Source organism: Sturnus vulgaris, chromosome 1 (assembly GCF_052056855.1).
Source record: "Sturnus vulgaris isolate bStuVul1 chromosome 1, bStuVul1.hap1, whole genome shotgun sequence".
In the NCBI taxonomy this organism is placed as follows: domain Eukaryota; kingdom Metazoa; phylum Chordata; class Aves; order Passeriformes; family Sturnidae; genus Sturnus; species Sturnus vulgaris.
The window spans coordinates 19,959,206-19,976,583 of NC_142243.1; the positions used below are offsets into that span (position 1 = coordinate 19,959,206).

At 37.3% G+C, this 17,378-nt stretch overlaps 1 protein-coding gene across 2 annotated transcripts in view; it reads right to left on the minus strand.

Moving 5' to 3' along the window:
• The window catches only part of LOC106861297 (macrophage mannose receptor 1-like), a 33,935-nt gene that overhangs the window by 4,700 nt on the left and 11,857 nt on the right, over positions 1–17,378 (minus strand). For both annotated transcript variants that reach the window (XM_014889591.2, XM_014889590.2), the window contains exons 10-25: positions 16,814–16,929; positions 16,190–16,338; positions 13,479–13,678; positions 13,071–13,198; positions 12,373–12,460; positions 11,664–11,799; positions 9,472–9,510; positions 9,212–9,375; positions 8,078–8,145; positions 7,582–7,682; positions 6,713–6,855; positions 5,493–5,598; positions 4,510–4,706; positions 2,953–3,055; positions 2,020–2,252; positions 701–866 (exon numbers count right to left, since the gene is read on the minus strand). In XM_014889591.2, the coding sequence (XP_014745077.2) occupies positions 701–866; positions 2,020–2,252; positions 2,953–3,055; positions 4,510–4,706; positions 5,493–5,598; positions 6,713–6,855; positions 7,582–7,682; positions 8,078–8,145; positions 9,212–9,375; positions 9,472–9,510; positions 11,664–11,799; positions 12,373–12,460; positions 13,071–13,198; positions 13,479–13,678; positions 16,190–16,338; positions 16,814–16,929 (2,137 nt within the window). The remainder of the gene's footprint in view (positions 1–700; positions 867–2,019; positions 2,253–2,952; positions 3,056–4,509; positions 4,707–5,492; positions 5,599–6,712; positions 6,856–7,581; positions 7,683–8,077; positions 8,146–9,211; positions 9,376–9,471; positions 9,511–11,663; positions 11,800–12,372; positions 12,461–13,070; positions 13,199–13,478; positions 13,679–16,189; positions 16,339–16,813; positions 16,930–17,378) is intronic.

Sequence of the window (17,378 nt, forward strand, 5' to 3'; positions counted from 1 at the left end):
ATTATACAAGTTTGTGCTTGGAAGGCTTTCCAAAGGGTTATTTACTTCATCTTTGTGCTCACAGGTGACAGGAAGCTGATATATTGTTTTTAACAGATATTAGTCCTCTCTGTCCTTAGCAAGCTGTAGCAATGGAGATTCACTGATCCAGAGTATTTATTAAAGACTTCTGTACTCATAAAATTAGAAGGCTTTCCTTGCTATATTTAAGTCGGTTACCCCTTTCCAACTCATATCAGCCACATGGAAAAATTAAATTCTATGCCTTAAGACTAATTTTTTAATATTTAGTATTGAGAATGTGGTTTCTCATAGTCTTTGGTTTCTTAGTCTTTTGTCCAACTCCAACATTTTCTTTTAATTATTGTTACCCAATCATCTGAAAACCCCCGTCAACTGAGAAGCTTTTCAAACTTTGGTACCCCAAACTGGGTACAAATTTCATAAATTGCCTAATAAAAACAGATCTTATAGCAAGTAAATTACTTTTCCTAGTAGAGTGAATAGCTTTAAAAAGTGAATATTCAATCCTTTGTTTCTTAGCCTTTTAGCAATTACTGTGATACAATTAACTTCCGGAAAGAATTCATGTCAGTATTTAGAACTAGTTAAGTAATCCTGGTGTGTTAACAAAGTATTTTTCCAGTGGTTTATTGCACTATACAGCCTCTAGTCAAGACACATGTATGGAGTTACTCACCATCTGATTTTTTACAGACAGAAAAGAATTTTTCCTCGCAAGAAGCGGTCTTCCAGGTGCCATCAGTGTCTAGGTAGACACATGCTAATGTCTGTTTTGGTTCTCCACTGGCCCACTTGCTGTAGACTAAACTCCACCTGTCAATCCATTGATATTTGCCATTGGTCTGGAAGTAAAATCTATATGGTAATTTCACATTTGCTTATGGTGACAGAGGTACTATACAGGATCCTCAAGAGGACTCTCACATAACCAGTGTGGAATCATCTGCTTGCTAGTGCCCCTTCCTTCTTAGCTTGTAAATGCCAGCTGACTAAAATGCACAGTGTCTCTCATCCACTAATGTGAATGTCTTCAAAAAGTATCTAACAGTAATTCAGAGTATTTTTCAAGCACTGGGAAATGGAAAGGGAAAAAGGAAAGGGGACATGAGAGAAGGCATGAAACTAGGAGCAGATAAGACATCGTGTTGGTATGGCCACCCAGACATCTGCATGGGGAATGGGAGTGTGTGGGGGAGTGTTCTTAAGCAGCTCTGATCACCGTTGCTTTTGTTGTAGTTATCGTGACTGTGATTCATGGTCAAGAGTATAGCATGTCAAAATACACCTACCATCCAAATGTTCTTCCTCTCCTGTCATACAACTGATGTAGACAGAAAAGATTGCAAACAGAAAAAGATTACTTTTCCATAATATTCTAACTTCTAATGGGAGTAATTATACCAATTGCATTTTCAAATTTTAAAAATACAGCCATTGGTCAAAATGTTCCTTAGGATATAGCCTCCATATTCCTTTTACTAATATTTCTGTTTCTGTTCACAGCTGTAGTTTGCTATTGCCACTGTAAATTGCTCTAGTAAAATGTGTGAGCATAAACACACACATAAAAATCATTCCTCTTCAGGTGTCAGGTGTGTGTGACCTCTGGTACCTTGTCACTGAACACTGAGGTACATAAACACATGGCAGGAGACCAGGATGTATATTGTGCCTGGAATTACTTTTAGACTAAAATCAACTCAAAATTTAGGAAATTTTACAATTTATATCTGAGATACTTTAAAAGACTCCAAACAATACACTGAGCTGTTGTAGACTGGTTTTACAGGAACATTTCCTTGTGCTAAAGGAAATATCTACTTTATGAGTCTTATTTGAAGATTTCCAGTGCAAATGGATGTTATTACATTGATGTAACAGGCTGTTTGCAGCACTACACTGGCAGAAATCCCAATGGGCAACAAGATGAGAGCATAAAGTAAAATCAGGTCCTGTGTCAGCTTGACTGCTTGTACATGATGTATTTGTTCTTACCATATTGCTGTTAAGACCAATCCACAAAGGCTCTCCATATTCCTTTGCAAGTAGGAACAACAGTGCCTGGCTATATGGGTCTAAAATGCTGGCAAGTTCTGAGGCATTGTTATTGCAGTTTTGGTGTGCTTCCTCCCAATTCATTTTGGAATGGGTGACAGAATAGCTAATCCCACTAGAATGGTCAAAAGCAAAGTCCAGCACTGTTGCTGGTGATTTAAAGAGTTCAGGATCTGTTGGAAAAAGGAAAAAAAAAAAAAACAATGCCCCACGAGCAGTTAAATCTGGAGTCACATATTTGACTCAAGCAATTGAGCAACATCTTCATTATTTACAAACCTAATATAAAATTACTAATGGAATGGAGCATCTTCTTCTTAGCTGTTTATAATTAAATATAACATCAAAACAACAGTTCTGATAAAAGAAATGTATTTTCAACCTCTGACAAATTTGAATCAGTAAATGCACAGTATTTCATATTGCAGAGGTAAATTTACCCCATCATGCAGAGGTAAATTTACCCCATCATTATGGGGTAAAAAATATCACACCTGCACTGCCTTTAAGATACTCTTTGCAGCTTAATGACTATCAGGTTTACATGGATAAGTGTTAAACTGACTAGTTTTGAAACCCTATAGATCATTATGAACGTATGTAATTAAAATATTTGTGGGCTTCATGTATTCAATTACACTTTTAAAAATAAAATAATTTTCTTTTCCCATATTCTGCCATGTTTTCTCAAAAACATTGCTAAGTAACACTGGGAGGAAGGATGGGCCCTTAGGTTTTACTGATCCTTCACCAAAAACCAAACTAAAATGAAACAAAACCAAACCAAAACTGAACTGAATAAAGTATGTTAAACAAGAAAATTTGTTTTAATCCTTATGTTATAATTTTCAAGATTAACAATAGAGAACTCACCACTATCCTTCTGGCATATGTACCCTCTGTACTTATAACACTCCTCATTATTCCATTTTCCTGTGTCATCAGCAGGACCTCTCTTCAGAGAAACACAATCAAACTGTTCGAAGTAAGGGAAAGAATGTACATGGATATTAGAAGTTATAAAAAATAGAGTACTATAACTGAGTAGTTTCAGGTTTGGGTTTTTTTAGTTCTGATGTTGCAGGGTGTGTTACCACTCTAGAAATACCTTTCATTCATTCTTCTCTGTCCCTTCTCTGTCCCTCCCTTGTGGTGGCCAGCTCCCCTGTTATACACTCTTCAGCTCAGCCTGCTTGTTCATTTAGATATTTTCCAGGAGAAATACTTGAAAAATGTTTTATTATTTTCAAGAACTTTCTTCCACATTATCTATCCCAACTTACGAGTGACTATGTATTTCGCTTGCAAAGACAGCTATAAATAGTGGTGATTCTTGACAAAATCACCTAGATTACAGTCCTTGGCAGAGCTCTCATCAGCTCTAGTTCTTAGAATTTCTCTTTCAGCTATATGAGATCAGCTTAAATTTGAAATGTCAAATTTATTATACAAGCTGCAATCTCCTCTGCTAAGTTGCCATGGGGTAACTGTTGGGCCTTTGGGCCTTTGATAAGGATCTTCTGAAGGACAGAGCTGTTAGTGAAGGTGAAGGAGAAAAGTAGGATGTACCTTTGAATTTTTGGTTTTTTTCCTGCTTGGTATTTCCTAATATTATTAGAGCTTCAATGGAGCTATGGATGTGCAGTGTCATTTTATGTCTGCCTGCATGCCTTGACCAATGGCTACATGGGCAAGAACAACATGTGTAGATTAAGCTAGTTGTCCAGACCCCTGGCTTCTCTAAAGGTATGGATACCAAAATGATGTGAGAATGGATAGTGAGTGGAATGGCATACTGGGAAGGGCAAGTTTGGAAAGCAAGATATAGAAATAAAGAGAAGATAGGCAATGTGGGTGTGCAAATCAGTATGTATTGGTATGATTATGTAGAATGCTATTTTATTTACAACATTATGAGGTTTAATTTCAGTGCTAGCAGTGGAGAGGGTTTGATGGGCTTAGAAAGTAGTTAACATCTATTGGCCCTTAGTAATTCAATTACAGTTTTAAAAAGGGAAGAAGTTAAAATGCTGAACTCTTTCCTCTTGCATCCTCTTCTCCTTCCTTAACAGACAAGAAAATAATTGTGTATTAACTTCTAAAATTCAAAGTTTGCATTTATATTCTCTGAAAAATTAACAATTTACTATGAAAAAGAAAGCTTTATTCAGTATATCCAATCTTTATTCAATCTGTCCATTGCTGCAATTTTGCCAAATACTTTCACAAAATTACAGCAATGCCATTTTATGCCCTGAGATAGGTAGAATACTCAAACATTGAGAGGTTTTATGTCTAGTGCCAGTGTAAAGATAGATGACCAAGCAATGGAGAAGGCTGGGGCAATGTCTGTAGTGAAGTGAGCTGCTTACTGGAAGTGGTATTGCTCCTCAGATTTAGAGTTGATGGTTAACACTGAGCAATATTTACCTGTTGCAGATTTTGACCATCTTCTGGATGCAGACTGTCATACAAAACAGGTTCTACAAGTTTTGGGGAATCTTTAGCCCAGTTTGTATATGACACAGCACTTCCATCAGACCAAACAAAGTTTAGTTCACTGAGCATATCATTTAAGCCAATCCAAAGATCATTTGAAGCATCCTTCAAATGGTAAGTGAGAAAAGCTAGGAAAAAACCCAACAGAGAAAATTAATGTGTCCTGTGATCAATCAAAACATCAACTCATAAACAAATACTTAACTATTTTTTTCATTACAGTCTTGTAAAAACATTTTAATTATGTTTGATCAGAAATTTACCTGAGTCCATTATTTCAAAGTTATCCCAAGCCCTTGCCCATGAAAATTCTCAAAGAATCAAAGTATTTGAGAAGAATGAAGCAAGATTGGAAAGAGGAAAGAAACCAAAGAAACCTGTCTGACCACCACGATATCTAATGAGTTAACTTATTTCAGCTGTCAGGATGAGCCACTTGACTGATGGAATTATGTGGCTATGTACAGCTGCAAATGGAAGCCCGGGAATATAGGCAAGGTGAAATATACCTTTCTCTGACATTCTACTAAACTGAAATTCAGAACTTAGGCAGAGGTATAGAAGTATATCCCATTCTATTTATGGCAAAACCGGACCATGTATTCTGTTTTTTTCTCTGTGCCTAAAGCTACAAATGCCAGATCTGGGTTTTTAATTTTATCCTAATTCATGCCTATAAATAATGTAAGACACTTTGCATGAAACGTGAGGAAGCTATCCTTAGCATCACAGACGTGCCCCAAACAGATTGTTCAGTTCTAAAAACATTTCATGCCATGGACATAAAACCAATATTGAGTATACAAATTATAAAAAGCATATATTTACATTCTGATGCTTGCTTTCTTTGCAGGAAATGTCCACTGCATACAGAGTAAAGGCTCTCTATTACCTAAGAGGCTATTGCACTATACCTTGAACTTGTTCATTAGGTATGCTTGCCAAGTTTCCTCCAAGGTTCATGCAAACTCTTCTTCCAGTACTCCAGAAATCATAGCCAGAGCCAAAAAATTTGTAACACTAGGGAAAAACAAGTATAGACTGTTCGAATGCAGCACAAAGAATTTAGGTGTGAATTACACTAGTTTAAGTAAAAATCAGCCTAACTCAGACCCCCAAAATGTTTTTTCAAAGTTAACTTGGATCTGGAGCCAAGCCAAAACCATTTACAAGTTTTAAATTTGCTCTCTGTCTTTCTTCAAGGGACTGAGAAAGTCACAACAAAGCTCAAATAGCTATTTACAAACCACAGTAGGAGTCTGATGAGAATCTAATGTTTTAACTGACTCAGAGATTTCAAGAAGCCATACATCACCACAAGTAAAAGACAAAGAAGTTCTCATTCTATAGGAAAGGCCCAGCCCAGGTGTGGAATTGCTGGAACTTTCTGAAAAACGTTTTTGGCCTAGTGTCAATGGCCAAAGTACTCTTGTGTGTATTCAGCCTTCTTCATTGTACAGCTCTTTTATTAATGGAAGTATATGACTAATTTCTTAAAAAAAGTGTGTTGCAACCACATTACCAACACATATTCAGCCTAACAGGTTCTGATAATTGTGAGTGTGCCTCATGTGCCCTCTCCATGCTTGCAGCTCACCCTCTGCTCTGTGCCATGCCAGTAGCACAGTCAGGGAATTATCTTGCAAGGTTTGTGGGAAATAACAACCTTGATGACTGTAATCTGGCATGAGCTCACCTGGTGTGATATCCATGGATGCCTTCATAACAGTACTGTATACATTAGGAAATAGAACCCTTAGTAAAACTTACTAAGCACATCAAGTTTGTCCCTTTTGGGAAGAGGCAAGCCTGTTTGGAAAAAAAGTCTTATTTCTGATTTGTTCCATCTCAAATGACTGATTTTGTGCTATGCCTGGAGCTTTCAGATTAATTTACTTCTTCAGTTTTTGTAAGTGTATATACAATGTAACAGTTTTCCCAGTGTGCCTCAGGTGGCCGCTTCTCAAGAAAACAATTAGAAATCTGTAAAACCACCATTTTGCTGTAATCAGACAATGGGTTCATATTTTTAATTCAACTGACAAAAGATGTCTGAGACACCAAAGGCCTCTTGTATATCTTTAAGTACCTTCCCAAGCAGTAATATCATTGTGCTTAGATGAAAGTATCATACCTGATTTTTAAATAAAATCCAATCTGCAGGACATCCTCCAGGAGCTGAAGGCACTGCTGAAGGGAGGGTTGCATTTATAAAACTTCTGTGCCTCTCACAGATATAGCCATTGGAAAAACCACAGCTGACATCATTCCACAAACCTGAAATCAATTGAAGTTCAGGTACTAAGACACTGAATAAGACTGAAATTTGTGGGAAAGTGAGCTGGCTTCTGTGCTTTTAAGTTCAGAAGCAATCTGCCTGGGAATGTGAGATAACCTGCATCAGCTCAACTCTACCTCCCCTTATGACTGTATACAGGGGCACTTTGGTCCTGCTGTGACTGGGGGAGAAGTGGCCAGATGAGATGGCTTCTCAGTGGAACCCTCCCAAAGAGCTTTGTTGAACTGAAAGATGCAAGTATAAAGTAATGCTTTATCACTGTGTGAGTGCAGAATGTGAAACTCCATATATTTTCTATGTTCTTCCTATTTTCTTATTATTGAAACAATTATCTTATTATTCAAAAATATATTATAAAAATATTACTTTAAAATTAAAATATTCTATATTATTAAGAAAAATTTTAAAATAACTGTTATCAATTTATTATTTTTTTAACATTGCTGCTGATTTGAATAGCATATTTAGTTTGTGCAGCTTAAACATCAGTGATCAAATTGCTGGTGCATTCCTTGTTAAAATCAGTATTCCACTTTTATGGATGATACTGCCCCTGAAGATACCTCAGGTATAAGGATTATTCTTAATTATGCATATTTCTCAAAATTGCTGGGAAACAATGGGTGAAAACTGGCAAGACATTTTTAACACTAGAAGACCAGCACCCATAAAGTTACTTTAAAAATCAGAATTGTGTAACTCACCATCTTTTTTATTCAAAACCACACAATTTTCTTGAGCTTGTGCGAAGTTGGGCTCGCCCTGTGCCCATGCTGCATAGTGCACTGGGCTTCCACTCATCCAACTGAAAAACAGCAGTGGGTGCTGAGACAATGTCCATGAAACAGTTGAGAAAAATCTTCCTTAACATACTAAAAATATTTTTAAAAAACTACAGCCGAGTAAATCTGTAAATTGAATTTGTATTAAGACTAAAATACCTTAGATATTTAAATCCCTGCATATCAAGTCAAAGACAAAAATACCTTTATTTTTAACATATATTATCGACATAGCATACAAAAATTCCACTGAGAACTGTGTACAGTGTAGTTAAACCAAGGGAGAGCACATTTCAACATGCATTATCACTCTCTGAATCTGCATTTAACTCCTTTGCAGTGGTTCCTCCAGAAGGAACTCTAGCAATACAATACTCCTTCAGTGGATCTTTGTAGATCTTAATGCTTATTTACCTACCTGAACTGTTGGTCTGCATTCTGGATTAATCCTATGAGATATGAGTTCAGTTTGCCGTTTTTTAATATCTAAACATAAAAATATATTTTTGATTAGTGTTTTCTGATATTTATTAGTCATCTAATAAAAAATAGTGTAAATTTCGTGCTGTGGATGCAAAGAAATTAATGCATATTCTTTAAATGATTGTGCACAGTCACCTGAGATACCATACTACTTTTAGTTTTGCTTTATTTTTATTGATACATTTCCATTTTTTCATTAATTACTGGAATCATCAAAGCTTTCAAAGTTCTGTTCTCAATTTTAAAAGAAAAAGTCAAAGAAGACTTGAGAAAAACACTTAGTATAAAATTTTTGATTCTTTCCTGGTTTTAAGCAGCCATGTCATTCTTGTGTCTCAAGCTGTCTGAGCTCTTCTGCTGCCTTCTCCACAATGAAAGCAAAAATCTAATAGGGTGACTCAGAAGGGTGTGTGTGTGGCTACGTTGGTGTTAGCAAACCAGACAGAATTATTGCACAGGTTTGAGGTACCATCCATGCTCTTAAGTTGTCAGCATTCCCCTGCTGTGCACTGGTCATGGTGCAGGAAAACTAATCCATGAGGGATTGTTGGAATGATCAGTCTAGCCTGGACCAGTCTAAGCCTTTCTTTGAAAAGCTGTTTTGCAGAGCAACATGGCCATCAGGTAGGACCATCAAAGCTACACAGGCATTTGCCTCACATCTCTGTGCATCTTTACTGTGTTCTAGAATATGATACTCAGGTAGGAGGCAGCCACCCTGACAGAAGGAGAGTTTTCTGAGAATGCACCTACTCTGCCTGTTCATTGATCCTTATGTATTTGCTCAGAACTCCATTCAGACTAGAATAGACAAGAATATACCCATCCTAGTAAACAGGAAATATTTTACGTGGTTTTTTTTCCTAAAGTGAAGATTCATTTAGTAGAATAAATATATTTTCATAGAATATTTAAACCTAATCCTAATAAAATTTTAGTAGTAGTAGTATTTGGTAAAAGTGGTAATATTATGCAACAAGCACATTCTTCAGTACTTCACAAGCAGAGGATATGTACAAAGGGTGTATGTAAGACATGTAGTGTATAACAAAACAAAAATTCCCCTTACGTATTTCCACAAAAATTTTCTTTCATTGTTATTTCCAATAGTAGCAAGATTTCCATGGTTGTTTTTGCAGAATGTTCTGGCTTTCTCCATAGAGGTCTTTTCTAGGCTGAAAAAATACTGTTTGTCTCCTTTTACAATCCAGCCATCTTCTGTGACTTCATATGCTGCAACAGAGAAATCTCTGAATTCTTCTCAGTAGTTTCACAAAGCTGGTGGTGTTACATCACACCACCCTTAAGTGAAAATAAACAGAAGCTTACTGGTAGAAGGACCCAGAGGTTCTGGTTTCAAGGGTGTCCCTGTAATGAAATGGGATAAAAAATGATGATACAAAGTATTTCCCAAACATTGAGGCAGTATAAGTATTCAATCAGTGGAAATCATTTTAATGTCTATTAACTTTTCACATTTTACATATTCAATGCAAACTATATTTATATGGTATCTTTGGTCCAAAGTTAAAAATGGATGTTCAGGGAATAAAACATGCATTACAGGCCTACATCTGTGTCTTGGTAGATTTTCGGTAAGTGCATCTTGAACATCTTTAATATTGCCTAAATTGGATGGCTGAAGTTAGTCTGAATGAATACTTGTTTCTGAAAGAACACTAAATAGGGAAAATACTCCAATGTTTGTAGACTTTGAACAATTCTTTATGGACATTGTCTTGTATTTGAACAAGAAATTCAAATACTAAACAAAGTTTTGCTTTTTTGCATTATTTATATTTATAATTTATATTTAACATTTTATTAGTATTAATTTGTTTGTGAAACTTTTTTTTTCTGTGTAGCTGCCTTGATAAGAATTACATTACCACTTTCTGAAAAATAATTTCAACAAAAAGTTCCACATCACATGGAGTGTGATATTGGAGCAATGTTTCTCTAAATATTCAAGGCCAAGAGCTATAAAAATGTAAAACAAATGTCACCTTTATGATCTCAAGGCCACCTGAATGGGGCTTTGAGCAACCTGGTCTAAGGTTGGGGGTTGGACCTAGATGATCTTTAAGGTTCCTTCCAACTCAGACCATTCTGTGGGGTTTTTTTTCCCATAGGAATTTATTGCAATGTTTGTGTTGCTGTGTGTGTAATTACATTTTATTGTGTGAACATATGCTTGGGTTAGAAAAAGAAATATGTCAGCTTTTAAAAATAATCGATTTTATGATTGGTTCCAAGCTTAAAAAGGAAATGGTTACAAGATTTAAAAGAAAAAAACCCTAATATATCTCTGGGAGTATGAAGTATTCTGTCTATTTCAGCATCTTTCTGCTTGCCATTATGCACTGCTGACTAATGATGGCAGTTTCTTCAGGCTGTAATTTCTGCCATTCATATGCCACTACTAATTAACAATAAACAGCTACTATTGACACTTCTGCTAATGATTTTTAGCTGTGGTGATTATGCAGGTGAGAACTCACAAAGGAACTTACCAGGAAAAATATCTTCACATCTGATAGAGATCTATGATTATTATTTTATAAGTATGAGAAGCTGAGGCTCTGTGCCTTGGTTAGAATATTGTTTTGAATAATTCAACAGTACAGAAATTATGCTTTTAAGAAAAGTAGCAATTGAAACTACTGTGAAGGAGGCCAGGGAGCCACCAAAGGAACATTGCTGTTACTGTGGGAAGTAAAATATGTACACAACACATAGCTATAACTGATTCCTCTCAAATTTCACTGAATATTTTTCCCAAACAGTAACCGAGAAAAAAAAACCAGAGAAACAGAGAAGATGTTTCTACTTGTATAAGAGGGAGATGTGAACCTGTCTTAAAGTATTAAGTATTTTGAAGCTTTCATTACCATCTTTTTGGTACAGCAGGCCTGTTGTTACAGGCTTGTCTTTATGTGTCATCTTACAAAAAGACTGAATCTATGATGCTGGTAGTGTTGTTTAACTTAGAGTAGATGATTACTGTGTTGTTGTGTACCAACATCTGAGCAGAGCAGTGAAGTTTCACTTCACAAAAGATATGGAAATCTAAAATAATATTTTTCTTCTTTTTTTTTTCCTTTTTTTTTCAAATTGTAGTCCTCTCTTCCTCCACCAGTCAGAACTTCTGTTTTGATAAAAATCTGCTTTTGGGAAGAGCAGTGAATATTGCAAGGTAAGCACTTGAGATTGCTTTCATCATATTTTCTATTTTTCTATTACACATATTTCTATTATACGATTACTTAAAGCAGTGCACTTTTAGTAAAGCTTATAATGGAATATACTTTTTATAATGAAACAAAAAATTTATTGTTAACAGCTGAAATCTTGTATTCCAAAGGTATTTATATTTCTTTACCTACTTTTCTGTGTGCAAAATTCTTGTGAAATCAACAAAACTTTCTACCAGTATGTAACTTGTAGAGCTTCCTGTTATGAATGAATGGGTTCAGCTTGACTTTCTTCCTAAGGTGAGTTTAAAGTAAAAAGTAGCCTACCTTTCTTTATCTCACAAATCCAATTATGACTGTATTCACAGTGCTCCGTAATCCATGATGGGAGAGGGTTTTCACTGATTGCTCCACAATCTTGAAATGCAGTATCATAAAAATAGTTTCTTGCTTTATAATTCACCTACAGAGAAAACCCACCTGTGGTTTTTATTTTTATCTACAGGGGAAGAAACTGTATTTCTTAAGGAATGAGAAGTAGATCAGAAGTTTCCAACCACTCCTTTTCCTCCTCCTCTGGCTGAGAAGCCAATGTGAGCTATTAAAGTAATTACAAACACTCTGCAAGACGAAAGAAAGGCTCTGAGTTTATGCACGTCTAACAGACTGTAGCACTGCCACAAAAGCTGGAATCAAATGAGATTATAAATAAAAAAACAGGAAAAAGGAATTTTTCACCATAGACTAACAAAAATCAGGAGAGACCTTTCTCATATATTTGTGACTTGGATAATAATTTCTGTAGCTGAAAGTAGTCCTTTGTCTTATCATTTTGATAATGGTATAACCTCAGGGTTTTTTGGGCTGCTTTTGTTTTTTTCCAATCCAGTATGAAGAATAATGATTCAGAGTTACCCAGTTGCAAAATAGACATTTTTGGCAATTCTTATACAGCTTTCAAACACACTGGTCATGGAAACTTCTCCAACAGAAAAAGGGTCAGAACAGAAGGAAACTGACATGGTGAAATACTCACCGGAGAACCATCACTCCAGGAAAGCCCACCGTCAGGATCCAAACACTGCAAACCTATCCAGAAAGGCTGAAATGATGGGGATTTCTTTCTACAGTGAGGAAAAACAATGTATAGTGGAAGAGGATATATAGTGTTAGCTCTGCTCAGTTTTAAAAGTTACGTGGGACAATAACTCTGACACTTATTGAACGCTTCAAATGCAGAAATTTTAAAAATAAAAAGTACTGTTGGTCAGCAAACTGTCATTGGCTAGTACATAAAGTTCACTCTTTAAAATTTCCTACTTTGCAAATGGTTGCATTAAAAACAGAGCACTATTTTTTTTTCTACATTGATGTTGTGATTATATTGTTTTTTCTCAGAAAGAAAATGTTCAGGGCTACTGGAAGACAAAATTTGGTTTCAAAATGATTCACTAAAAAGATTAGAATAGGGTCTGTGGAGACGCATCAAGTTTGTTGTTGGGTTGGTTTTTATCTGAATTAAAATGTTTGCAGGTTACATTTCAGGAGCTCCAAAAATTTCTTTGAAAACATTATTCATGGGACATTTTCTAAATTATTTTTCTTATTGTTGTGATGAAACCACATAGATTTTAAAATAATTATCTCAGGAACAAAACAAGAGTATTACTATTTATTACTGCATCATGTATTGTTACACCAAAATATCAATTATTAGACAGTTTGCTTGCTTACTTTATTAACTTTACTATCACTGTTTGCTCCTCTTCATTTCTAATGGCAGCCAGGTCTCCTCCTATTTCTCTGCAGAAATCTCGGGCTTCAAACCATGTTTTCTTTTGGTCTTCTTCTCTCACAAAACCCTGTAGATGCAGGTAGAACACTGTGTTTGCAGTGTGCTGAACATAAATCTGATGGCTGCCTTGCATAAGAAAAATAAGTAAACTTTCCTTTACAATTATCCATTATAATATGAATTCAAAAGTAATTAGGTAACCTTACTTGTCACTGCTAGAGTGAAAAGTGCAGCGATATTTGAATAGGTGTGTAAAAAGTTGGGGCCATTCTGTGATGTTTAGATTGCCTATTTATTTGGTGCTCTCCTGTTTCCCAGGCAGGATTGTGGCAAAAAACAATACTTACTTTGAAGCAGGAATTAGTGCTATTGCTTTTATCCCAACCAAAGGGACAATGGGAATCAGAAACGGTTTCAGAAGCAACAGGAACAGTGACTTCTTTAGCTAATTTTTTGCAGAGAAATTTTGCCTTTACTTCACAGTTCTGAACATCCCAAAGTCCAGCTGCATTTCCAGTCCTAAGGGCAACACAACCAGTTTCCTTCCCTTTGTGAGATAAAAAAGAGAGTTGAAATGTGGTTTAAGGAGGCTCTTTTGACATTTTTATAGGTCATGTAATTAATTTACAAAAGACTATTTGTAGTAGTGTCTACTTAGAGGAGGAGCTTTGTGAAAAGAGGAAACCAGCAAGTCCTTCATCATTTCCCTTCCCTTTGAGTGCATAAACAACTCCTTGCCTGCCTCTTTCCTCTGCCACTTGTGGCAAGGTTTTGGCAGCCCATCACCAAGGCTGGAAGGGATTTCATCCTTTCTGCTCAGTTTGATTTTGCTCTTGAAAATGATGAGGAGTCAGAAAATAAGTATTTTTATGGCATCATAGAAAATCATAGAATAATTTAGGTTGGTGTCGTCATGGATTTATCAAAGTTGGAAAAAAATTTAGAATTAGGGAGCACAGAGGCTTCCTTAGTAGCATAGATTTAGTCCAATGGTGGTGACGCCTTAAAGAATCTAGAAATGAAACAACACACTTTCGAGGTAATATTAGTATTGGAGTCTGGTCTTTATTGGAGGCCTCCAGGGGCAGATATGGAAAATGCTCACAAAATTCCCACCCCACTGCGGGGTGAATACAATCTTACAAGTTTAGCAAATTAGCATAACTGACAAAAATCGCCAATTAGAGACATAAGACGTAACTTCCCTCAGTTCAACCGTCTCTAAATCACAAGAATCACAAGAATCACAAGGTTGGAAGAGACCTTCAAGATCATCGAGTCCAACCCATGCCCTAACACGTCAACTAGACCATGGCACCGAGTGCCACATCCAATCTATTTTTAAACACATCCAGGGATGGTGACTCCACCACCTCCCCGGGCAGACTGTTCCGGTACTTGATCACTCTTTCCATAAAAAACTTTTCCTAATATCCAACCTATATTTCCCTTGGCATAGCTTGAGACAATGTCCTCTGATTCCGTCATTTGCAGCCTGGAGAAAGAGACCAACCCCGCCTGACTACAACCACCCTTCAGGGAGCTGTAGACAGTGTAAGGTCGCCTCTGAGTGTCCTTTTCTCCAGGCTAAACAATCCCAGTTCCCTCAGCCATTCCCCACATGGTTTGTGTTCCAAGCCCTTCACCAGCCTCGCTGCCTCCTCTGGACATGCTCAAGAGTCTCAATGTCCTTCCTAAACTGAGGGGCCAGAGCTGGACACAGCACTCAAGGTGCAGCCTCACCAATGCTGAGTGCAGGTGGAGAGTGACCTTCCTGCTCCTGCTGGCCACGCTGTTCCTGATATAGGCCAGGGTGCCATTGGCCTTCTTGGCCACCAGGGCACACTGCTGGCTCATGTTTAGCCAGCTGTGGACGAGTAGTCCGAGGTCCCTTTCTGCCTGGGCACTGTCCAGCCGCACCGTCCCCAGCCTATAATGTTGCAAGGGGTTGTTGTGGCCAAAATGCAGGACTTGGCACTTGGATTTGTTAAACTTCATCCTATTGGACTCTGCCCATTCATCCAAACGTTCCAGGTCTCTCTGCAGAGCCATCCTACCTTCCAACAGATCAACACACACTCCTATCTTAGTGTCAGCTGCCAATTCACTAATGAAAGACTCAATCGTCTCATCCATGTCATCAGTAAAAATGTTGAACAGGACTGGCCCCAGCACAGACCCCTGAGGGGCACCTCTGGTGACTGATCCCCAGCTGGATGCAGCACCATTCACCACTCTCTGGGCCCAGCCATCCAGCCAGCTCCTAACCCAGCACAGAGTGCTCCTGTCCAAGCCATGGGCTGCAGCTTTTCCAGGAGTGTGCTGTGGGAGACAGTGTCAAAGGCCTTGCTAGAGTCCAGGTACAACATCCACAGCCTTTCCCTCACCCACCAGGTGGGTCACCTGGTCATAAAAGGAGACCAGGTTGGTCAAACATGACCTACTTCTCCTAAACCTCTGCTGGCTGGGTCTGACACCCTGACCATCCTCTCTACATACAGTGCTGTGTCATGGCACTCAGTACAAACTGTTCCATTACCTTACCAGGTACTGAGGTCAGGCTAACTGGCCTATAACTACTAGGATCCTCTTTCCCACTCTATGAATGGGTGTCACACTGGCCAGCTTCCAGCCATCTGGAACCTCCCCAGTGAGCCAGGACTGTTGGTAAATGATGGAGAGTGGCTTTACAAGCTCATCTGCCAGCTCCCTCATCACCCTGGATGGATCCCATCTGGGCCCATAGATTTATGAACATCCTTCCCCCTCACATGGAAATTAAACGTTGTTTAGGAAAATATGTCTGGAAGCACTATTTTTCAGCCTTGGTTCCCATAAAGAACCAAGGTAGGATAGGGGTCTTGTAACCCCTGGGGCTTGGACCTCTGGAATATGTTTTGTTTCATATGTTATATGTTTTCCTTCTGGCTAGGGAAAAGGTAGGGAAGAGTACTGGGACTAGCTACCAATACCATAATAAGCTACAAATATATGTGTTCAGTATACAGAGAATAAATAACAGGAAAAAGGCAAAAATCATTCAGCATGAGTGGAGTACCAGGCATTGCTGCATTCCAGTTTGTGTACAGAACGTCTTCACCAGTCACCCACTTGAAAATCCCTTGCTCTTCCATGTCTGAGAGACCAATCCAAAAATACTTCTCAGTGCTCAGACCAATGAGGCTGGTCAGGTAGGCTTGTTCATATCTGAAATGACAGGAGTCAAATGGGATTAAGCCTAGATTTCCTTCCATTTTCCACTCCTCAGCATCCAAACTTCACACAGATAGAATGAATAGATTCTCAATTAAATTTCCTCTTATGGGGAGTATATTATTTAACTGTGTCCCAGCTGCAAGAGGGGGTGAAGCTGTGCTATACTGAAAAACTATTCCTTACAGAGCAGAAGGTGCTGTTGTCTGTTCTTTCAAAGTAAAGAACTAGAAAACACTAATGTGTAAATTATTTTTAGTCAGAAAAACCATGCTGTATTTATTTTTTTTCTTCAGAAAAAGGATATTCGAGTTTTTGTTTTGTTTTGTTTTTTGTTTTTGTTTTTGTTTTTGTTTTTGTGTTTTGGTTTGGTTGGTTTTTTTGGTTTTTTTCCCCAAAAGTTCTCAACTAGTCTTTTTAATTCCAATATTATTGCATCAGATATACAATTTTTAAACTCTTTTCATACCTGTCTGCTATACTTGTTAAATAACCACTGCTCCTTTCACAGCTTTTCTTTGCTTCTGAAAATGTTACAGAGGTATGTCCAACCAGGTAGCAGTAAAAACTGTATCTTTCCCAACCCTGTCAAGAACACATGAAATAAACTTGCAATTAAAAACAACATATGTTCTAGTGCTTGAATTTCAATGAATACACATTAACTTATTTTTAATATAACTTGACATGATTATGTATAAATTTGAATTCCAGTATACTAATTTCAGCTTAGCAAACATTCAGTGCAGAAAGAAGAGAGTTAATCCCTATGAGTCTCACTTCTTTGACAATAATGGATAAATTTTTACTGGTAGAAAAGTCAGAGGGACACAGAAGGGAGAGTGCATTCAGAATCAGGTGAATAAAGTTCTTCTTTGCTCAGAACCAAAAAGAATAGTTTGTATTATAGTAGAAATGCTGACTCAAGTTTCCTATGTTTTCGAGGCTAAAGGAACAGTAAATAGAATAATTAATTGATTTAATACATCAGGTCACCTAAAAAGTCTGACTGAAGAGGTAACATAGAAACCACT